The 17,565-nt window shown below is 35.3% G+C and overlaps 1 protein-coding gene across 1 annotated transcript in view; it reads left to right on the top strand.

The window, feature by feature from the left end:
* The window catches only part of MIPEP (mitochondrial intermediate peptidase), a 70,500-nt gene extending 53,487 nt beyond the window's left edge, over nt 1–17,013 (top strand). The window contains exons 17-19 of the mRNA XM_085321795.1: nt 9,278–9,399; nt 10,183–10,256; nt 16,768–17,013. Of these exons, the coding sequence (XP_085177921.1) occupies nt 9,278–9,399; nt 10,183–10,256; nt 16,768–16,862 (291 nt within the window). The 3' untranslated portion in view covers nt 16,863–17,013. The remainder of the gene's footprint in view (nt 1–9,277; nt 9,400–10,182; nt 10,257–16,767) is intronic.
* Nucleotides 17,014–17,565: the final 552 nt, after the last annotated feature.

Consider the following 17,565-nt stretch of genomic DNA (forward strand, 5'->3'; position numbering starts at 1 on the left):
CAACCAAGACTGTAATCATTTGCTTCTTACAAGCAAGAGCATAACAGAAAGGAAAAAGTGATTTATTTAACAGCAGATGTGATTATGGATCTTTATAACTCATTGTTGAAGAGGGAAACAGATACCAGTAGTTCCAGAACTCCTTTGTAGGGAGTTTTAAAGGAACCACTGTTCCAGGTCAGAGATGTGTATTTCGTAATAGAGGCATAGAGCCTTCAAAATAGTTTGCTCTTCCACTTTCTCTCTTGACCAACTACTTGAAGAGATGCTGATGTTGCTCGGATTCAACCTTTTGGAGTGTTTTGAAGAGAGATGAAGTCACAAGTCGTTGCTCAACCTTTTGAAGTTTGTGTAAGCCTTTCAAAGTAATTTTTCACATTGCCATGTTGGAAATCAAAGTTGTTTATACAAAGAGCAAATCCCTGGATTAGTTTTTGTATGGACTTTCTTAAAAGTGTGTTATAAAATCAAGTTGAAGAGTCTGGATTAGAGGAAAAGATTAATAAAGGCGTATGCAGTGAACTCTGGGGAAGCGATATTTCTATAATTAATTAATAGCTAAAAGTCATTTCAAAAAGGTTGTTGCCCTGCTAAGTACTAACGTAGGTGCTGGAACTGTCAAAAGCTCTTACAGTCACCCTTCAAGGTTTGTTTAGGTTTCTGTCTTTTTGGAGTTGAGTTCATTTTATGATAAAGAAAATACTGATAATGAATATTGTGAAGGTTTGTTTCCTAGTGGTTATATAACACTCTTCACTGGGCAGCTATCTATAGTGGCAGGGTGTTTACAGAAACCATAAGATATAAGCACTTCTAAGGAAATTCTTGTTAAAAATGTTAGCCCCATGAAACTCGAACATACCCTAGTGATAATATATACATGTAGCAGACCATTTTAAGCAAAAGTGCAAAAAGTAGTTGCATACATCTCTTAGTAATGTTTTGACATAGCAGTATGTTCTGTAGATTTACCTGAAATATTACATACATACATATGTGTATATATATATAAATATATAAATGAAAATAATTTTGTTTAGTTCATATTTCTGTTCTCACATATCAAACTTTCATATTTTTAAGGATTGTAGTACTGGAGCTGTAGGGGTTTGATATTGATATATATATATATATATAATTGAATATGATCATTTATATAAATATAGTCTAGAAGGCCTCAAATGAGATGTCTCCAAGTATAATGGGAGATTGTTCTATGAAAAGCTTGCAATCAAAACAGAAAAGAATGAGAGAGACAGAGGAAGTAATGCCCCCCTTGCTTAACAGGAGATGGCAATTAGACTGAGCGGGAGAAAAAAGAAATAGTTTCTTCAAGTTCATGTTACAGTTTGTGCCAGATTCAGGGTTAAAATGGTGATCCCCTAGATCCCTGTCTCGTGGCCAGATATTCTGGCAAAAGATAGTAAATGAACATTATTGTAAAATAGTAGCTATCTCATCTTCCGTTGTAGGTAAAGATGCTTTATGTGATTAAAGTGAATTAGCAAATATATTTTGCAGTTACAATTTTGCTTAGAATTTTTCTCATTTTTGTAAGAACTTATCTTAAGCAGCATTCATGATGTTTATTTTAAAATAATAACTCAATACTTAAAATTCAGTTTAACTGTAATGAAGAAACATTGGGCTTCAGCCTGGAACTGTACACAGAGGAAGCCTTGATGACCTCGCTGTGGTTATCTGGGGTTTTTGAATCTGTAAAACTTAGGCCATATTATTAATTGTTCTTTGTTATCAGAATGGGGTGTGTTTGAACAGAATTGTCTGTCAGAATGTGAAGGACTCCTGGAAATTTTCAGATTGCACGTTTTTAGTATTTTACTGCTAAAACTAGTTATAATATTTACAAATAACACCATCTCTCAATTTGTACAAAATAGAATATAACATCAACTTTTGTGTCTCTGTTTTTCAATCCAAATATTAAGGATTTTGGAGCAATGCAAAATAGTAAATGTAGCTTTCTGAAGTCAGTATTTCTCTGTTCCCTTCCTCCCCCCACAGTCCCTTGGGGGGGGGAGGAGAGGAGAGAGTGAAAAGTAAATAGTTTAAAATGGTTTTGCTATAGCAGCTCAAATGCATTAATAGATTATAAATAAAAATGAATTATTTTTCTTTAATTTATCTAATTCAAAGACCATATGGTACATATCTAGAATCACCTAAGTGGTTAATTGCATGTTAAATTCCTTTCCTCTTCTCCAGTGTAAGCAACTGCAAAAATATTTACATTCCCTGCCCTGCTAGATTTATTTATCATTTTATAATAAAAACACAAAAGTGTTATAAATTGAAATCTTAATCTCTTGTTTGACTGACTTTCTCAAATGGCAGTGATGTCTCTGAGTTGGTTTACTTTGCAGTCTCCCACTGCTAACTCAGAAGTGCATGACACTGGAAAAACTCTGAAGAATATTGATGTTAAGCAAGTTAGGGGGGCAGCACAAGATGTGGTTTCTTGAAATTAACTTTCTGTTATTCTAAACAAGATTAGAAACTGCAGCTAAGGAAGTGGCTTTAAAAGCCTTCATTGGGCTCTTTTATTATTGTGTAGCTCCAGAGCGATGGTGATGTAATTCTATAAAACCCAGACGAGTACAGCTCAAACTAGAGAAAAATAAGTTGAGCAAACAAGCAGATGCATACCTATTGAGAGGACTGTCACTGCCAGTCAGCAACTGCTCTAGCTATTCCCCAGAAGTAGCCACTGACATAAGCAGTTTGCAACCTCTTCAATCCAAAGCTCATAAAATTGCTTCTTCAAGTCAGAATGAATGCAGGATGTCTTCAAAACATGGTATAAACGTAGGTAACAAATTTATATAATAAGAAAAAAAGAATTTGTGATTTGTTTCCAAATGAAGGAGAGAGGTTTTTAAACTGTAAAATGTATGTAATAATCCTTTTTTCATTTTGTAAATTAAACGAGCTGTTTAAATAGAAAAGTGGAAAAATAAATTTTGTTACATGACAATTTGRCCTCCCCAAAATAAGCCCACTCTGGAGCAGAACTTGTGCTTTGGGRCCTGGCAACCCCACAGCACAGACTTCTGCTAGCAATGCTGTTTCTCTAGTTCCAATTACTGGGAGCGTCGGGGAAGAAAAAGCCCTGTCAGGAAGCTTGTCTACCTGCCGCCTCTGTTCTTTTAGGAAAGTGAACACAGAGCAGCTTCACAGAAGGGCATTCCTTCCTGTAGACTGGCATGCTGATTCTGGGAGTCACTGTAAGGAAAGGATGAGACTTAAATTTACTGTACTTGATGACTGGATATTCTTGTTCCATGCTGTGAAAGTTGGTGAGCAGGTACCTTGGAACTGGAGAAAAGTGATACTGAACTTCTGTCTGGGATAGGATGTAGAGGATGTGAAGAGCATGAAAATGCAAAGAGGAGTCAAAGGAAAAAAAAGTGGGACCAGCTGTCCTCATTGCCAGACAGTATTTTTTTTTCTTTTACTGAAAACACCTTTTCCTTCCARTACTTTAAAATAATACCTTCACAGCTACTACAGCAGATCAGGAAATCTGCTAAGCTAAAACGTGTAGTATCCGATCAGATCTACACGAAGTAAGGAATTCACCAATTTTCTATGTTGAAAAATGACTTACAGTCCTTGATCTGCAAGTTCCACCTCTGGCTCCGGCTACATGACTGACACAGTGCCACAAAAACATTGCCGGTGCTAACTTTGAACGTGCTTGTTTGCATGGTGGAAGCAGTGTCGTCTTCAAGTTTCGCTACCGCTGGTGATACCATGCTTCTCAGCAGAGGTATACAGCCTGTACAGATTGCTGTGCTAGTGGGGCTGTTCTCTTCTGCCTCCCCTGTCACCTGAGCCAGGAGCTTCTTCATGACTAAGGAGTTTTTGACCYGTGTTAATAGCCAGGTTCAAGGGTCTTAGGAGCAATAATGTCAAATTGGTGCCAGACCTTGAGGTTTTCCACCCAGGAGCCCCTGAAGGAGATAAGTTGACTATTCCTCCATTGGATTTCCTCTCAGGATAAGAATTTAATTAAGAAGGGAGGGGGCCACCAAATACCATCTCCGTCAAGTATTCTTCCTCATGGAAACTGTTCAACAGCTTGCTCACTGGTATAATTACTGCGGCACACATTTTGTAATTAGAAGACTTAAATGACGTAAATACTTTTCTTAATTTAGTGTTGAATCTTTTCAGGTTCTCACTTGTGATTTTTGTCTTAAGAAGCAAAGCAAAATGGAGAAATTTAAATATACTTTGAAATAGCTGATGATTAATGGAGGCTAAGTCAAAACATAGAGTTTTGAAGAGCATTTTGAAAAGTCTGAGTGCTTGTCAGAAATACTTGAGTAGTTTTTGCACAACTTTCTGTAGTATTTTTTTTTTTCTTTTTTAAAGGACGTAGCAGAATTTTGGAGGATTGATTTTACACAATTAGTGGAATTTCGTGGAGCAATGATTACCTGTAATCAAATAAAAACTAGGTTAGTATGTAGTAAGTTACCTAACACTGTTCTGTAGGTATTTTTCTTTCATTTTAGTCTTTYTAGGACCATGTTTAAATTTTTATGTCAGTTGATATTTGTAATAATCTTAACACTTCTAAATCCAGAATTTAGATCACTGAATTCTAAATTAATGTTTGTTGTCTTCAAAACAGTTCAGTTTCACTGATTCTACTGTACTGGATTTCATTCATTGAAGAATAAGTTTATTTCATTCATTGAAATGAATGAAATGACTTAACTTCTAAATAAGGGRTCAGAATTGTAGTAAATTCTTTTAATTTCTCCTAGAGCAGTAGTCCTACCCCCTCTAAAGATAAACACGATGAATACTTTCTTCTGTCCCCTGACTACTAGTTTTGACAAGACAACTTACTTAGATCACTAAAGTGAAATGAACTGAATCTTATGCTAAGAATGGAGCCTGCAAGTACTTCATTATAATTTCTGAGAAGGTATAATAATACAAATGCATTGGTGAGATATGTTTGTTTGCTATTGGAAAGGATGGAAAGCCATTCATAGAATCATAGAATCAGTAAGGTTGGAAGGGACCTCTGGAGATCATCTAGTCCAATCTCACTGCTCAGCAGGGTCACCTAGAGCATGGTAGACAGGGTTGCATCCAGCCGGGCCTTGAAGATCTCCAGAGAAGGAGAMTCCACCACCTCTCTGGGCAACCTGTGCCAGTGCTCTGTCACTCACAGTGAAGAAATTCCCCCTCACCTTCAGACAGAACTTCCTGTCATTGCACATGATATTTTGGAAATTTTCCAGACATGGTTATAAGGGAAGATTGATAATGTTGATGGAAAAAAGGCCCCTTTAATGTAGTGAATCAGGCACACACCTTTATTTCAATCTGTTGTTTTGTGCTGTGTAAAAAAACAGGCACGAACATGACCTGTGGATGGCATATATCATAACCCGTGGGCTATGCTGTAAAATGTACTGTTTTATAAACTCCTGGCATTGGTTCATGGAACTTTTTAAAGCAGGTGATTACTCAGAGTCTTCATTAACTTTCTAGCTGCTTACCAAAAAGATGTTTATTCAGGAGAGTGCCCTAGTTGAACATGTCTAGCCTCTACCCTTTCCAAAGGGGAAAATGATACGTCAGATTTTTTTTTCAGGATATGGAAAGATCAGTCAGTGTTGGAAATAACACAGTTAAGAAATCAAAGAATTTGGATCTATAGGTAGTTTTATTAAAATAGAATTTTATACTGAAAGGCAAACTGTTTAGTTTGAAATAGTTATAATGATGGAGGGGYGTTATGTATATATTTATTATAGAACTTCTTATGGGACTGTTAGCCTATATATGCTTGGCCTTGTTTTTTTCTGTACAAAGTAGGAACACCTTTTTAATGGAAGAAGGGAACTTCTTGTGAATTAGGGTGATACATCTTAATGTTTAAATATTTGTTTACAGGGAGCAAACTCCAGTTTTGCAAAGTAATTGCTAGAACAGCATAGAGTTGAAAAATGTGCTTGGGTAATGTTGAAATATTGAAGATACTGGATGAAGGGAATAGGCATTCCTGATCAGCAACTTGGTGCAAGAGCTGAGAAAAAAGCRAGAACAGGGAATTAGGAGATGGTAATTATTCATATTCTAGAGTGGGAAATATCTRTCCTATTTAAAAAACCACATTTTAAACTCCGATATATGCTTCAAACCTCACTAGAGAATAGCAGAGTTCGTAATCAATTTCCTCAGTTGTTGTTTGCAGCATGAATAAAATCTCAATTGCATGATGCCTTTAAGGATGACAGTTACCTCASCTAAGCTAACTAAAGTAGGTTCCTTTTGTAATCCAATGAAGAAAGAGGGAATCATCTATATCTTATATGTCTTAGACGCCTGTTTTAAGATATGTTGACTCATCCTGTTTCATCTCATTTATTGATACCATCCCATTCCCAATGAATTTTTCTGTTTTCAACCTCATCATATTTGAGGGCCTATTTAAATGCAGGAAGGGATGGACTAACATCTTTGCTTGGTCTGTATCCTTTCTATTTTTCTTTTGAAAGGAAGAGATTTGGAGATTCTTAGTTATATTAGCAAAGGCAAGATCAAACAAATATCTCTTACATTTGGACAAAGAATACTGAAGCCTGTTTTAGGTACACACTCTGAAATAAGTGGAACTGACTGCTAAGAAGCTGTTCTCTTTGCTTAGTTGTGATAGAGAGTTTCAATAAACCTGATGAATAGAATAGTTGATCATCTTGGAGTTCTTTCAGGTGCAGACCATTGAATACCACAGAATGGATTCTGTGGATGTTCTTCTTATGACCAGCAAGATTATTTGACATTGGCAATATAATCTGGGCTGTTGAGGAAGATGCCCTATCCTAGTTACAGTTTATATGCTGCATTAAAAGTGTTCCTGTCTTGTGAGGGAGGTTGAAATAGTCTTCCATATGCCAAGCTCAGAGAAAGGGTTTTTCCTTGTAGCATAGCAGAAAAAGCAATTTGGTGTTTCAGGAAACTGATCTTTGGAAATTATTTACATTTCTGAGTATATGAAACCAATTCATCAATAAAGCTTTCCCCATTCCTGAGAGCTGGATGTTCAAGTTGAAATGTTTAATCCTCAGTTTGAAAATTACTATAGAAGAAAATAAAAACTGACATTTTTTTTCTCAGTCTTCTAAAAATACAGGCTCTCTGATCTATTTCAAAATGTGTTTTTGGTTGAGTGTTTATGGTTATAATTAAGGGACTAGTTAGAAAAATTATAGATGTTACATGTAAATGCAGCAACCACAGAGCAAGGGGGAGAATCTGTGTCCAAGCTGAATGTTATKGAGAACTTGCATTATAATGAAATATGGTACAATAGAGGTTGCTTTAACGAAAAAAAAATCATTCTTAAGTATTTGCATCATGCCACAAGGCCCACAACAAAATTGAAAATYGGTAAAATTTTTTTCATCTTTGCTGCCTAGAAGTTAAGTTTCTTCTTTAAGCTGGGAGTCTAGGCTCCCAGTAAAGTCTAGACTGGTCACCCATATAGAATGATTCTGTTCCATCTATCTTGGATACCTCTCTTAGGGTRGAAGTAACCTTTCTTTTAAAAATAGCTTTTGTGGGGATGAATTATAGCTAACCTTGAGAACTTTATTTTGGTAGGCTTTGCTCAGAAAACAGCTAACAGCTTTGTTTCTTATCACCTATTCACACTAATCTGGGTAATAAATAACTATTCTCTACCTCAAATAAGGTATAAAGGCTGATTAAAAGCCATGTACTTTCTTTTACCACTATGATACTTTTGGTTGGTCAATTTGTTTAACATATGCGTATGACTTTGACTTACCTAATGGAGARTAAGATGATGATCAGCACTTTCTCAAATGAAGAAACTTAGTTTATTTCAACTGTCAAAAATCAGGAGAATATTACTTAGTGTATAAAGAAAATAGAGTCAAAGATAAATAGTTGTGGAAAACTGCTAATACCCTCTCACTTTTCTATTTGGCTGCTTCTGAGTTTCAGCCATTAGGTTTAAGATAAGTAAACAAACATCTTGACAGCCCATGGATTTAAGTTTAAAACATCTGCTAAGCTACTTTACTGTCTGTCTTCCAGTTCTGCTTTAAACTCTCTTCTGCAGTACCTACAAAAATCTTGACAACAGTCATATTACTAGAATATTAAGATCTTTGACTTCGGATAGGACATACGAGACACATGACTTGACTCCTCTCTTGTTTCTGCAGAGAGCCAAAAGGGCAGAGTAAGTTTCTCGCTCTTTCTTCTGTAGATTCATCCACCTTCAATTCAAATCATAAATATAAATCTACAGGGAGCTGATACATTTTCAGTTTAGATCTGCTCCCCTTTCCATGTTCCAGCAGAGAGGTTGTGGAAAATCTTCATCCTTACAGTTGCTGATAATTTGACTGGACAGAGTCCTGCAACTCTTCTTTGAGTGTGGGTTGGACCAAATAATCTTCAGAGGTCCCTTCCAACCTAAATTACTCTGTTACTGTCAGAGAAGAAAAAAGGTGTTTCATCTCTGTGAAAGTAAGGTTTATATTTCAAATTTTCGCTGCTAAGGAAAGAGAAAAAAACAATCGACACCAAACAGCATTCAAAAAGGAATCCACCAGCACTGGAATGAGTCATAAAGCCAAGTAACAATTCATAAATGAAAAACAATATAGTTACAGATGGTAATTGCTATGTATATAAATTTTAAAATGTGCAAACAAATCTATGAACAATGACATTGCATGTGGATGTAATTCATCTATCTCTGAGTCTTTGGCTTATGGGAAGCTGTATTTTATATAGCATCAAGTACAAGTCTCTATTATCATTTTGTTTGTGGGAACCATTTATAGACTGAACTTTTGCAGGTGTGACACTGCAATTATCCACATCGAAAAATATAAAATGTGGTGTTACTTGTAATAAGTTAATTGTGGCTTTCTTTCAACACAAACAGAACAATATAGCTATTATTAAATATGACTACATTTTTTACTGCTTGGCTTTCTCTCCTTTTGAACTTGTTTATTTGTATTTTCAATTAGCAGCATGTTGGATGTACAGTATTTAGTTGGAATAATACATCTTATAATAAAGATGTGTTCATTCTGGAATTTCTGGATTTGGGGGGGGGATTGGGTTTTAATCATTTCTTATGAATAACATCAGATTTCTTCCATCATACTTAAGAAAATGCAGAACATTTTGAAGAACTTGAARGATATGACTTCTGTTCTGGTTTTTGTTTGTTTTCTCCTCATAGGCCTGGCAGCTGAGATTCAGCCATCTTGTGGGCTATGGTGCAAAATACTACTCCTACCTCATGTCTAGGGCTGTTGCCTCTATGGTGTGGAAACAGTGTTTTGCTCAGGACCCATTCGATAGGTAAAAGTAGACAATAAATTGAGTAGAATGAAATGGTATGTGACTTGCTTCTGGAAAGCAGGAAATATGTTATACCTGGGGCAATGTAAGTTTTTGGGGGTATTAATGACATAATTATTCTTTAAACTACTTTGTTGATTTTAAGAGTATAACAAAACAGAATATAACCACAGATATAAAGTGGACTTTGGAACATTCTTATTGGTGCAGAGAATTCATCTCAGTGTTTTAAATACAGGCGTGCCAGTTGGGAGGCAATGAATTCCATGTTTAGATGTAATTAGGGAGCTTGATTTTCAGAGGTGCATAATTATTTGTAATTTTCTATTGAAATCAAAAGCAACTGCAGGTATTAAACAAGCTTCATGTCACCAGCTTCAAAGCTACATATAAGTATTTTACGCATTTTGCAATGTGAAATTAGAAAGTAAATTGTGAGATCAAAAATTGAAACTGTTCTTATACCTTATCTAAATATTCTGAACACTGAAACAGAGTAGCCTTTCTGCTTAAAGCATTAAAGGCTAAAATGCTGTTTGCAATTTAACTTCTATAAATACCAAAACATACATATAAAATTAATCCAGTTCAGTTAATCATAGTATAATTTTGAATGTCATCTGAATTTGAGGGGTTGACATGGGATTAAGGAAGTCATTGTTTCAGGGTGGAAGGTTTCATTCCGTCTCTGCCTCTGAGTTCTGTAGAGAGCCTAGAAGCAAATACGACTGAAAGTTGAACAGATTGTGCTTACAGTTGACTCTAACATCTGTGTTTCTTCAGGGCAATGGGTGAGCGTTATCGTAGAGAAATGCTGGCACACGGCGGTGGAAAAGAGCCCATACTTATGGTTCAAGGTAGAAAAAAAATTAGGACTGTTTTATTCCCTTAGTCTACCAAAAGATAATTTAACTATATTTTCCAATTCARCCTTTTTAATTTAATCATGGTTTTCTTAGGATTTATAAAAGAAATCATGTTGATTTATTTATTTAAATGGACTGGTTCACAGCTTTGTTTCATRTGTTAGTAAAATTCCTACTGATATGTGAAATGAAACAGACACAAATAGTTGGAGTAAAGTGTTGGAAAGGGTTGTGTTGCAAAGCAGTCTAGACAATTCAAAAGAYTGTCACATATTTGAAGGAGGATAGATGACACCAACATAGATACAAAAAAAAAGTAACTTACATATACATGAAATTCGTAATAGATGTAATTATTTTCCATACAAGATTTTGAAACATGTTTGGACATATCATTTTGACGTCATAKCTTGGGTTGTATTAGTACTTCGAACATGCATTCTGATGAAATGGAAGCCTGAAGATTCTAAAAAGAAACATCGTTCATTATTCCTCTTAATACCATATTTATGTTTGAATTTGGAAAATAACTTTTTTTAATCACTCGTAGCAATAAAAAGTACTATTCCTCATGTATTTAAAAAGTATGTCAGGAGAATGAAGCAAGTTTGAGAAACGGTAGACTTTTAGCTCAAATCTGTTGATATGATCAGAATAAAGACTTTTTTTCTCTGTAATATTGCAGTATTAAAACAGATCAAGTTTGCATTAGTATCACTATTCCATACCCAAGCACTTGATACGTGCTTCATATGACAGAGCATCTTTCAACTCACTCTGAAATTCTTGTTAATATGTTAGTATTAATTAATTGGCCTCTAATCACTACAATTTGGGATATTGGAAGTTGTGTTTTTCTCACACAGATAAGTAGAACTGTGGTGATGTGTTTGTATTCCATCATGAGCTCACCACGCTTCCATAACTAGAACATTCAGTTCTTTAACCCATCAGTTTATATGTGAGGCCATCTGCTCTGCCTAGAATCATCATAGTGATTAGATGGTCATACAGTAGCTAGGTTAGCCTATTTGTATGTCTGATATATAGGTCAACTTTTCCTTCAGCATGATTTTTCAACTTTTAAACTTACCTTTTTGTTTACCACTCTTGAAGAAACTGTATTTGTAACCTAATTTCAAAACCTACAGCCCAAGACTATGCTTTTTCCCTTACCTTTACAAGCAAATCCAATTATTCTGTAAGTACATATGGTAGAGGAAGAAGGATTGTTTTTAAACATCAGTTATGTTCATCATCTCTTTTATTTCTGGGATTTATATTTAATTTCACTGAGCACTGAGTCTTRCTGGAATGTCCAAGAGATCATGCTGAAGCCACAGGCTGAGTGTTCACCTGAATCAAATATTGTTTGAATAATACTGGCAAAATTCATCTGTGGGTAGACTTCACTTTTATATTCTGAATTTCTTTAATATGACTTCTAAAAAGTATTAAAGATCATACAAATTAATAGAAAAATGCTTTTCTTAATCAGCAGAGTCCTTGTCTGTGTGTATTTTGACTTTTACTTGTAGACAGTGCWAAACTTCATACAAGCATACTGGAATGATTGTCTGTGAAAAGTGAAATTTAGGTGACTCAGATCTCTGACATTTAATTATTAAGTTGCTTGTTTTGGATTATTTGGGATTAAATCATTGACCATATATGATATAAATATTTATACGTTATTACTCCTTGTTTATACGTTTTTACTCCTTGTTTATTACAAAAATTGAGAAGTTAAGCAGAAAAGAAAGAGCAACTATTCCTTTTTTAATTTTTTAGGTTACTGTTTTGCTCAGCTTCTTATTTCGCTTGCTTTATTTTTCCTTCTTCACTAAGGATATTCTAAAATACCTGAATTTCATTCATTGTTTGTTTTCATCAGCTGCAAAGCCATGCTGCCGTAGCAAATTAGCAAACAGATTTCTGTTTATAGACAGATTCCACCAGACTTTAAAGCTTGTTGATTTTGCTCTTCTTCAGGGAAAAAGCCTATAGAGTTTGTGGTAGTAAGTGCCCTATTTCAAAAACCTTACATTTGATAGACCATTATTTCAGGAATTTTCTTTATAAAGAAATGTGCTTGTACAAGTCTGATTTCTGGATACACTTATTTAGCCTCATCCTTCAAGAGCCTTATCCTTCCATATCTTATAGTGAAGTTAGCCACATTCACTGACTGTTTGATAAAAGATAACTTCACAAGTACATTTCACTTACTCAGTTTCTTTGTTATGATTTTCTTCTCAGAAACTATCTATTGTCTTTCTTTTGTGTTTGGATATGACCCTTGCTTTTCATGTTGCTCCCACACAATTCCATAGATTTACTGATTAGGAAGGATAAAGGACCTGACCTGCCTTCCAGTGGAGTCAGTGACAAGATTCCTGCTTGGACTAGTCTTTGACTAGGAAACACAGTATGCTTTTCTTTTCTTTTCTTTTTTTTTTTTTTGTTTGGAYTTGATCCTCTTAGCTTTTGTTTCCGTTTTAAAAAACACAAAGACTTTATGACATCTTTTTAAACAATTTTGGAAGTGACCTATTTTATCTTACCCCTTTGATAATCTGCAAAATTCAAAAATAGTCACAAATCAGAGTAGCAATAAAATAATGAATGGATAGTGCTTGGTCCAAGAGGCTTCCATTTGTTGTGTCTAAAAGAGAGAAAATAGTTTGAGATGAACTTGATTTCTCTGTCATTGTGGGATGACCACATGACTCTTYAAGACTATCTCCTCTTCAGCAGTACATGGAGCTAGGGATTCCAGCCCCCTTTAACAGCAGGTGACCCAAGTGTCCCTTCATGGTTCAGCTGTGCRTGACATAGCTGGTTTCAGGTCAGAACAAGATCCAGGTGTGTASTGTCCCTCCCCTTTGGAAGTCCTAGACTGGAAGGAAACCCAGATGTGCAGGCAAGAAGTGAGCTGCAGTGTAGCAAGTACCCAGGTTGGATGATCTGGGGTCTCAGAGCATGCAACACATCCTGGAGCACACTTGTCCCGCAGTTTTGATACATTCACAATGCCCCTCGGGTCTCTGAAGATTTCCCTCTAGGTAAGAGATTGCAGAAGCACATGTGCAAAATGCATGTGCAACTGAGTTCTTGATTCATTAATGCTGCATTATATTGCCGATGGTCATATTCAGTTGTGTGCATTCACAGTAATCCAGTCAACTGGGTATGTAAATAGGCATGCATTTGCTTAAATGCAGTTTGAAATTTTGTTTTTCCCTGCCTAATGTACTTGGTGGAATAATTCTGATGTGAAGAAGCTGTAAGGATATTCAGATAATGATTGTATGTCTCTTTGAAAGCATAAGAAATATGCATAAATCCTAAAAGGTGATGTGAATGGCAACATAAGTTAACTCAAACTACATGAACCCCAAATAATTAGTGTTCCAAAGGGGCAGAGGCCAAATTTTGCCACAGGCTTTATTCTTCTCTCATTTTCCAGTGATTGTAGGTTACAGCTAACCATCTCTCAAAAGGGTGTGGTTAACCACAGTGCTGTAATGTGAGAGAAAACTTCAAAGCAGAAAAGATAAGCTATGCAGTTGCCTTGGGCTTGGGAGAGACTGATCTGAAAGAGTTGAGYTGAATGTATAAAATACACTCCTAGATTTTAAAACTGCAACCATCAAACCTTGTGGACATCTTACTAAATCATTTAGACTGAAGTGCTGAGTGCATACTGATCCTACCTCGATATATTTTAATGGATTTTAAAAGAAACATGACCATTCTTAACATATCTGGTTATTRATAGGTTAAAATATGGAAATACCATTGTTCTCTTTCGGAGACATGTACTCTAAAATCTGTAGTTATTTGTTTTGTAACAACATGATCTTTTTACTACAGTAATTCTTCAGTGATTACCGCAAGCAGTTACTCTTCATTCTTCCCTTTCAAAAGCAACATCTGCTAGTGTCTGCTTTTGATAGTATTGATGAGAAAATAACAATGCAATAGACCACTAATGCAAGAAATCTGAAATATGTAGTATCAAAACTTGGATCTATTGGTTAGGGGGCCATTTGACATTACTATTGCAAGAAAGATTTTGAATTCTCCTGCATATTTGAAACAAATCGTATGGAATCTAAGTGAATGCAATTTGTAGTAAGTTTTGAGTGAGATTTGGTAAGACTTTATTTGGCCACACTAAAATCAATCCAAGTGTATTGTAGTTATTTATGTTTCTTTTATTCATTTTGTAATATCCAGGGATTGAGTTTCTTTATTATGATTTGCCTTTTTTTATTCAAGAGGGAAATTAAATCTCATTAAAGGTAAGCCCGGGATCAGTCTGTTCTCTTCTTCCCACCCACAAATTAATCATTGTACTGTTAGCTTTGCTTCTTTTGCAGCACATTGATAGTCATGCTTTTAAGAATTGTCCGCAGGAAAATAAAATCTAGTGTCAAAAGAATTAAACAAACATCATCTGGGCAGGCTGATTTTTATAAACTCAATACTGGAAGGATTTTTTATATTTTGGAGTTCAGAGTTTTGCTTTTTTTTTTTCTGTCATGGCTATTTTTATACTTTAATGAAAAACACCGTCTTGACAGCAATATAGTCATCCCTTCCTGTTGATACTTGATAGAAAAGGGGATATTGGCTTTAGAGAAATGGTTCTTTATAAAGCCACCTCTTTATAGATTGAGAGGAAGAGATCATTTCACCYAACTTTGTTTATACCTGAGCTAGTCATCCAGATTTCCTTTCTGAGCTACTGGGAAAAACAAGCAGTTCTTAGGCAGGCACAGTTCATCTCATTATAAAGTAAACCTCTGAAATTGGTCATGTGAGTAGTGCTCATAAAGCTCCTCCTTCTGTTCAGTRTCTAGAAACAGAGCCAGTTAGTTCAGATATAAATGTCTGTTGTGAAGGACTAAGGAAGGGCAAAATGAATTGCACTGGTGGGACTGGGCTGCTTCATCTCAATCAAAAAACAAAGCTCCAGTAGCCATGCCTGACAGTACATGTTCCAGAGGGCTGCCACCACTGTCAACAGTGTCTTAAAGAGTTGTTTGCAATTCTAGGAAAACTGCAGAAAAATAATATGGGTTTAAACTGTTTGTCTGAGGGAAATACTCCAAGGCTGTTACAGAGCAAATATGCCTGTCCTCCAGGCAACAGGTCATGGATCTTTGGGGAAGGTGGATTATTAGGTGGTATCAGGATGCTTGTGTTTCACAGCCCTCTGTACAGTATGCCATTTTTCACTGTGAGTTAGAAGTAATTCAACTCCAATTTTACTAAAATTAGAGTATATGACAAGTTTACCAAGTAGTTAAAATATTCTGTTCTCTTTCATTTTGAAAATAACCTAATGCTTCACTTAACAGCATTTCAGTCAACCTATATATATGTATATGTATATGTATATGTATGTATATAGTATATACTATGAGGTTTGTTTTCCTTTTAGTGCTCAATATTAGTCGACTGTGTAAAGGCAGTTTGTGTTGACATTTGGAACATGTATTTAACTCAGATGAAAATGTTATTATCTGAGGTCTTAGTGGGAAACTCTTCTAGTTGCTCACACAATATTACCTACAGAGATGCTATGTTTCTTGAGGTTTTTTAATTGTGTTATAGTAAAAGATTCTATTTGTTAGAAGAGTGYAATTATGATTTTCACTGAAAGCAAATATTGTTGAGGATGTGAAAGAATATACAGTTATGTACAGTAGGTGTGCCTATTAGAAAGGGTAGAACAAGGTTATATTTACATTGGCCGTTGTCAGAAAGAACAGATCACTTCAAAGAAGTACAGTGATTAAATTTTACATTATTTGGCAGCTGTACATTTTTTTTCCTCATACAAGCAATGCACTAAATCTCTCTGTATATAATCATGAAAATATTAGTAACAGTGAAAAGACCAATGTAATGTTCAGCGCAAAGAAATATCTGAAAATAATGTCCAGGGTATAGGCTCATGGTTTCTAGAAAAGTTGTGTTTTGGGGGAGGAAGGTGTGAAACTTGGTTGGCCCCCTTATGGAAGCATGTGACAAAATACCTGAGCCTGATTCTTAATTATTTTAATTTCCCTGGCTGTTATTCTGTAGCTGTATGATATAGCTAACATATGTAGAAATTATAGTTCTTAATAAAASGTTAGTCCTTGTTCTTTAAAAAACAACAACAAACCTAAAGCTGCCATGTACAGAAAACCCACTTGTTTGTTTTTTTTTAAATATGTAACATTTTGAGACAGTATGTTGGTTTCTTCTGGCTGCAATGTGTTGTTTTATCTGGCTGTCTGAGGCCTGAGATTCAGCAGATAAGGATTTTAATCCTTGCTCAATCACTGATTTTTTTCAGTCATTTGGAAATAACTGAGTCTGGCTTGTGTCTTGGTTACATTACTTTAAAATGGACATAATTTCCAGCCTAAGCAAGATTGTTAGGGTAAAGACTTTCAAGCTGATAATATTCTTGCTAAGAGTCTATTGTCTTGTTTTTTTGTAGGTATGCTTCAGAAATCACCTTCAGTTGAAGATTTTGTGGATGCGCTTGTTTCAGACTTAGACCAAGACTTTGAAACATTTATCATGGACTCATAAAAATGTGGAACTGAATGTTTTTATGGAGGATTGCATACATCTTAATAATTGCAGATGCAATGTTGTTGTCACTGGTTTTGCTTCTTGGTGAACACTTGTAAATGTTTGAGTATTCATGGTGATAGAATAGTAATAAAAAATTTCAGTGGAACACCTGGTTTCATTATGAAGAATGATGGCTTTCGGTTTCACATGGACTTAAGCACAGAATGTGAGAGAACAAATATTCTGGCATGTGCTATTTAAAATTTTGATCTTGTAGAAGCGGGCAGCTAAGCAGGAATCAAACTCATCTTCAAAGTGGATGAAATGATATGAATGGTCTTTCATTATGTATTTACTGAATTCAGAATTAGTACATAACTGTCAAGCATCACGACCATGAATTGTTTGCACAGTCCATTCTTACATGCTGTACATGAATATTTTATTGAATATGTTTAACTGTTTCTTGCAGGAGTTTCAGAAAAGCAAATTGCATTTGCTATAGAGAAGGGAAAATAAAAGGTAGACATGGAAAAGTAGGAATAGTATGTGAGATAAAGAGAAAAAGATGAATGGGAGAAGAAAAACAGTATTCATACAGATGTGTGGAGGATAACAAAAAGAAATACCTTGCAGTGTGAAAAAGGCAAAGAAGTGAACCAGGTTCCCCATATAATTTTCTTARTGGAAATTAGTCATGCTTTTGTAGCTGTGATGA

Source organism: Rhea americana, unplaced genomic scaffold (assembly GCF_003343005.1).
Source record: "Rhea americana isolate MKP2758 unplaced genomic scaffold, rheAme1 scaffold_71, whole genome shotgun sequence".
In the NCBI taxonomy this organism is placed as follows: Eukaryota; Metazoa; Chordata; class Aves; order Rheiformes; family Rheidae; genus Rhea; species Rhea americana.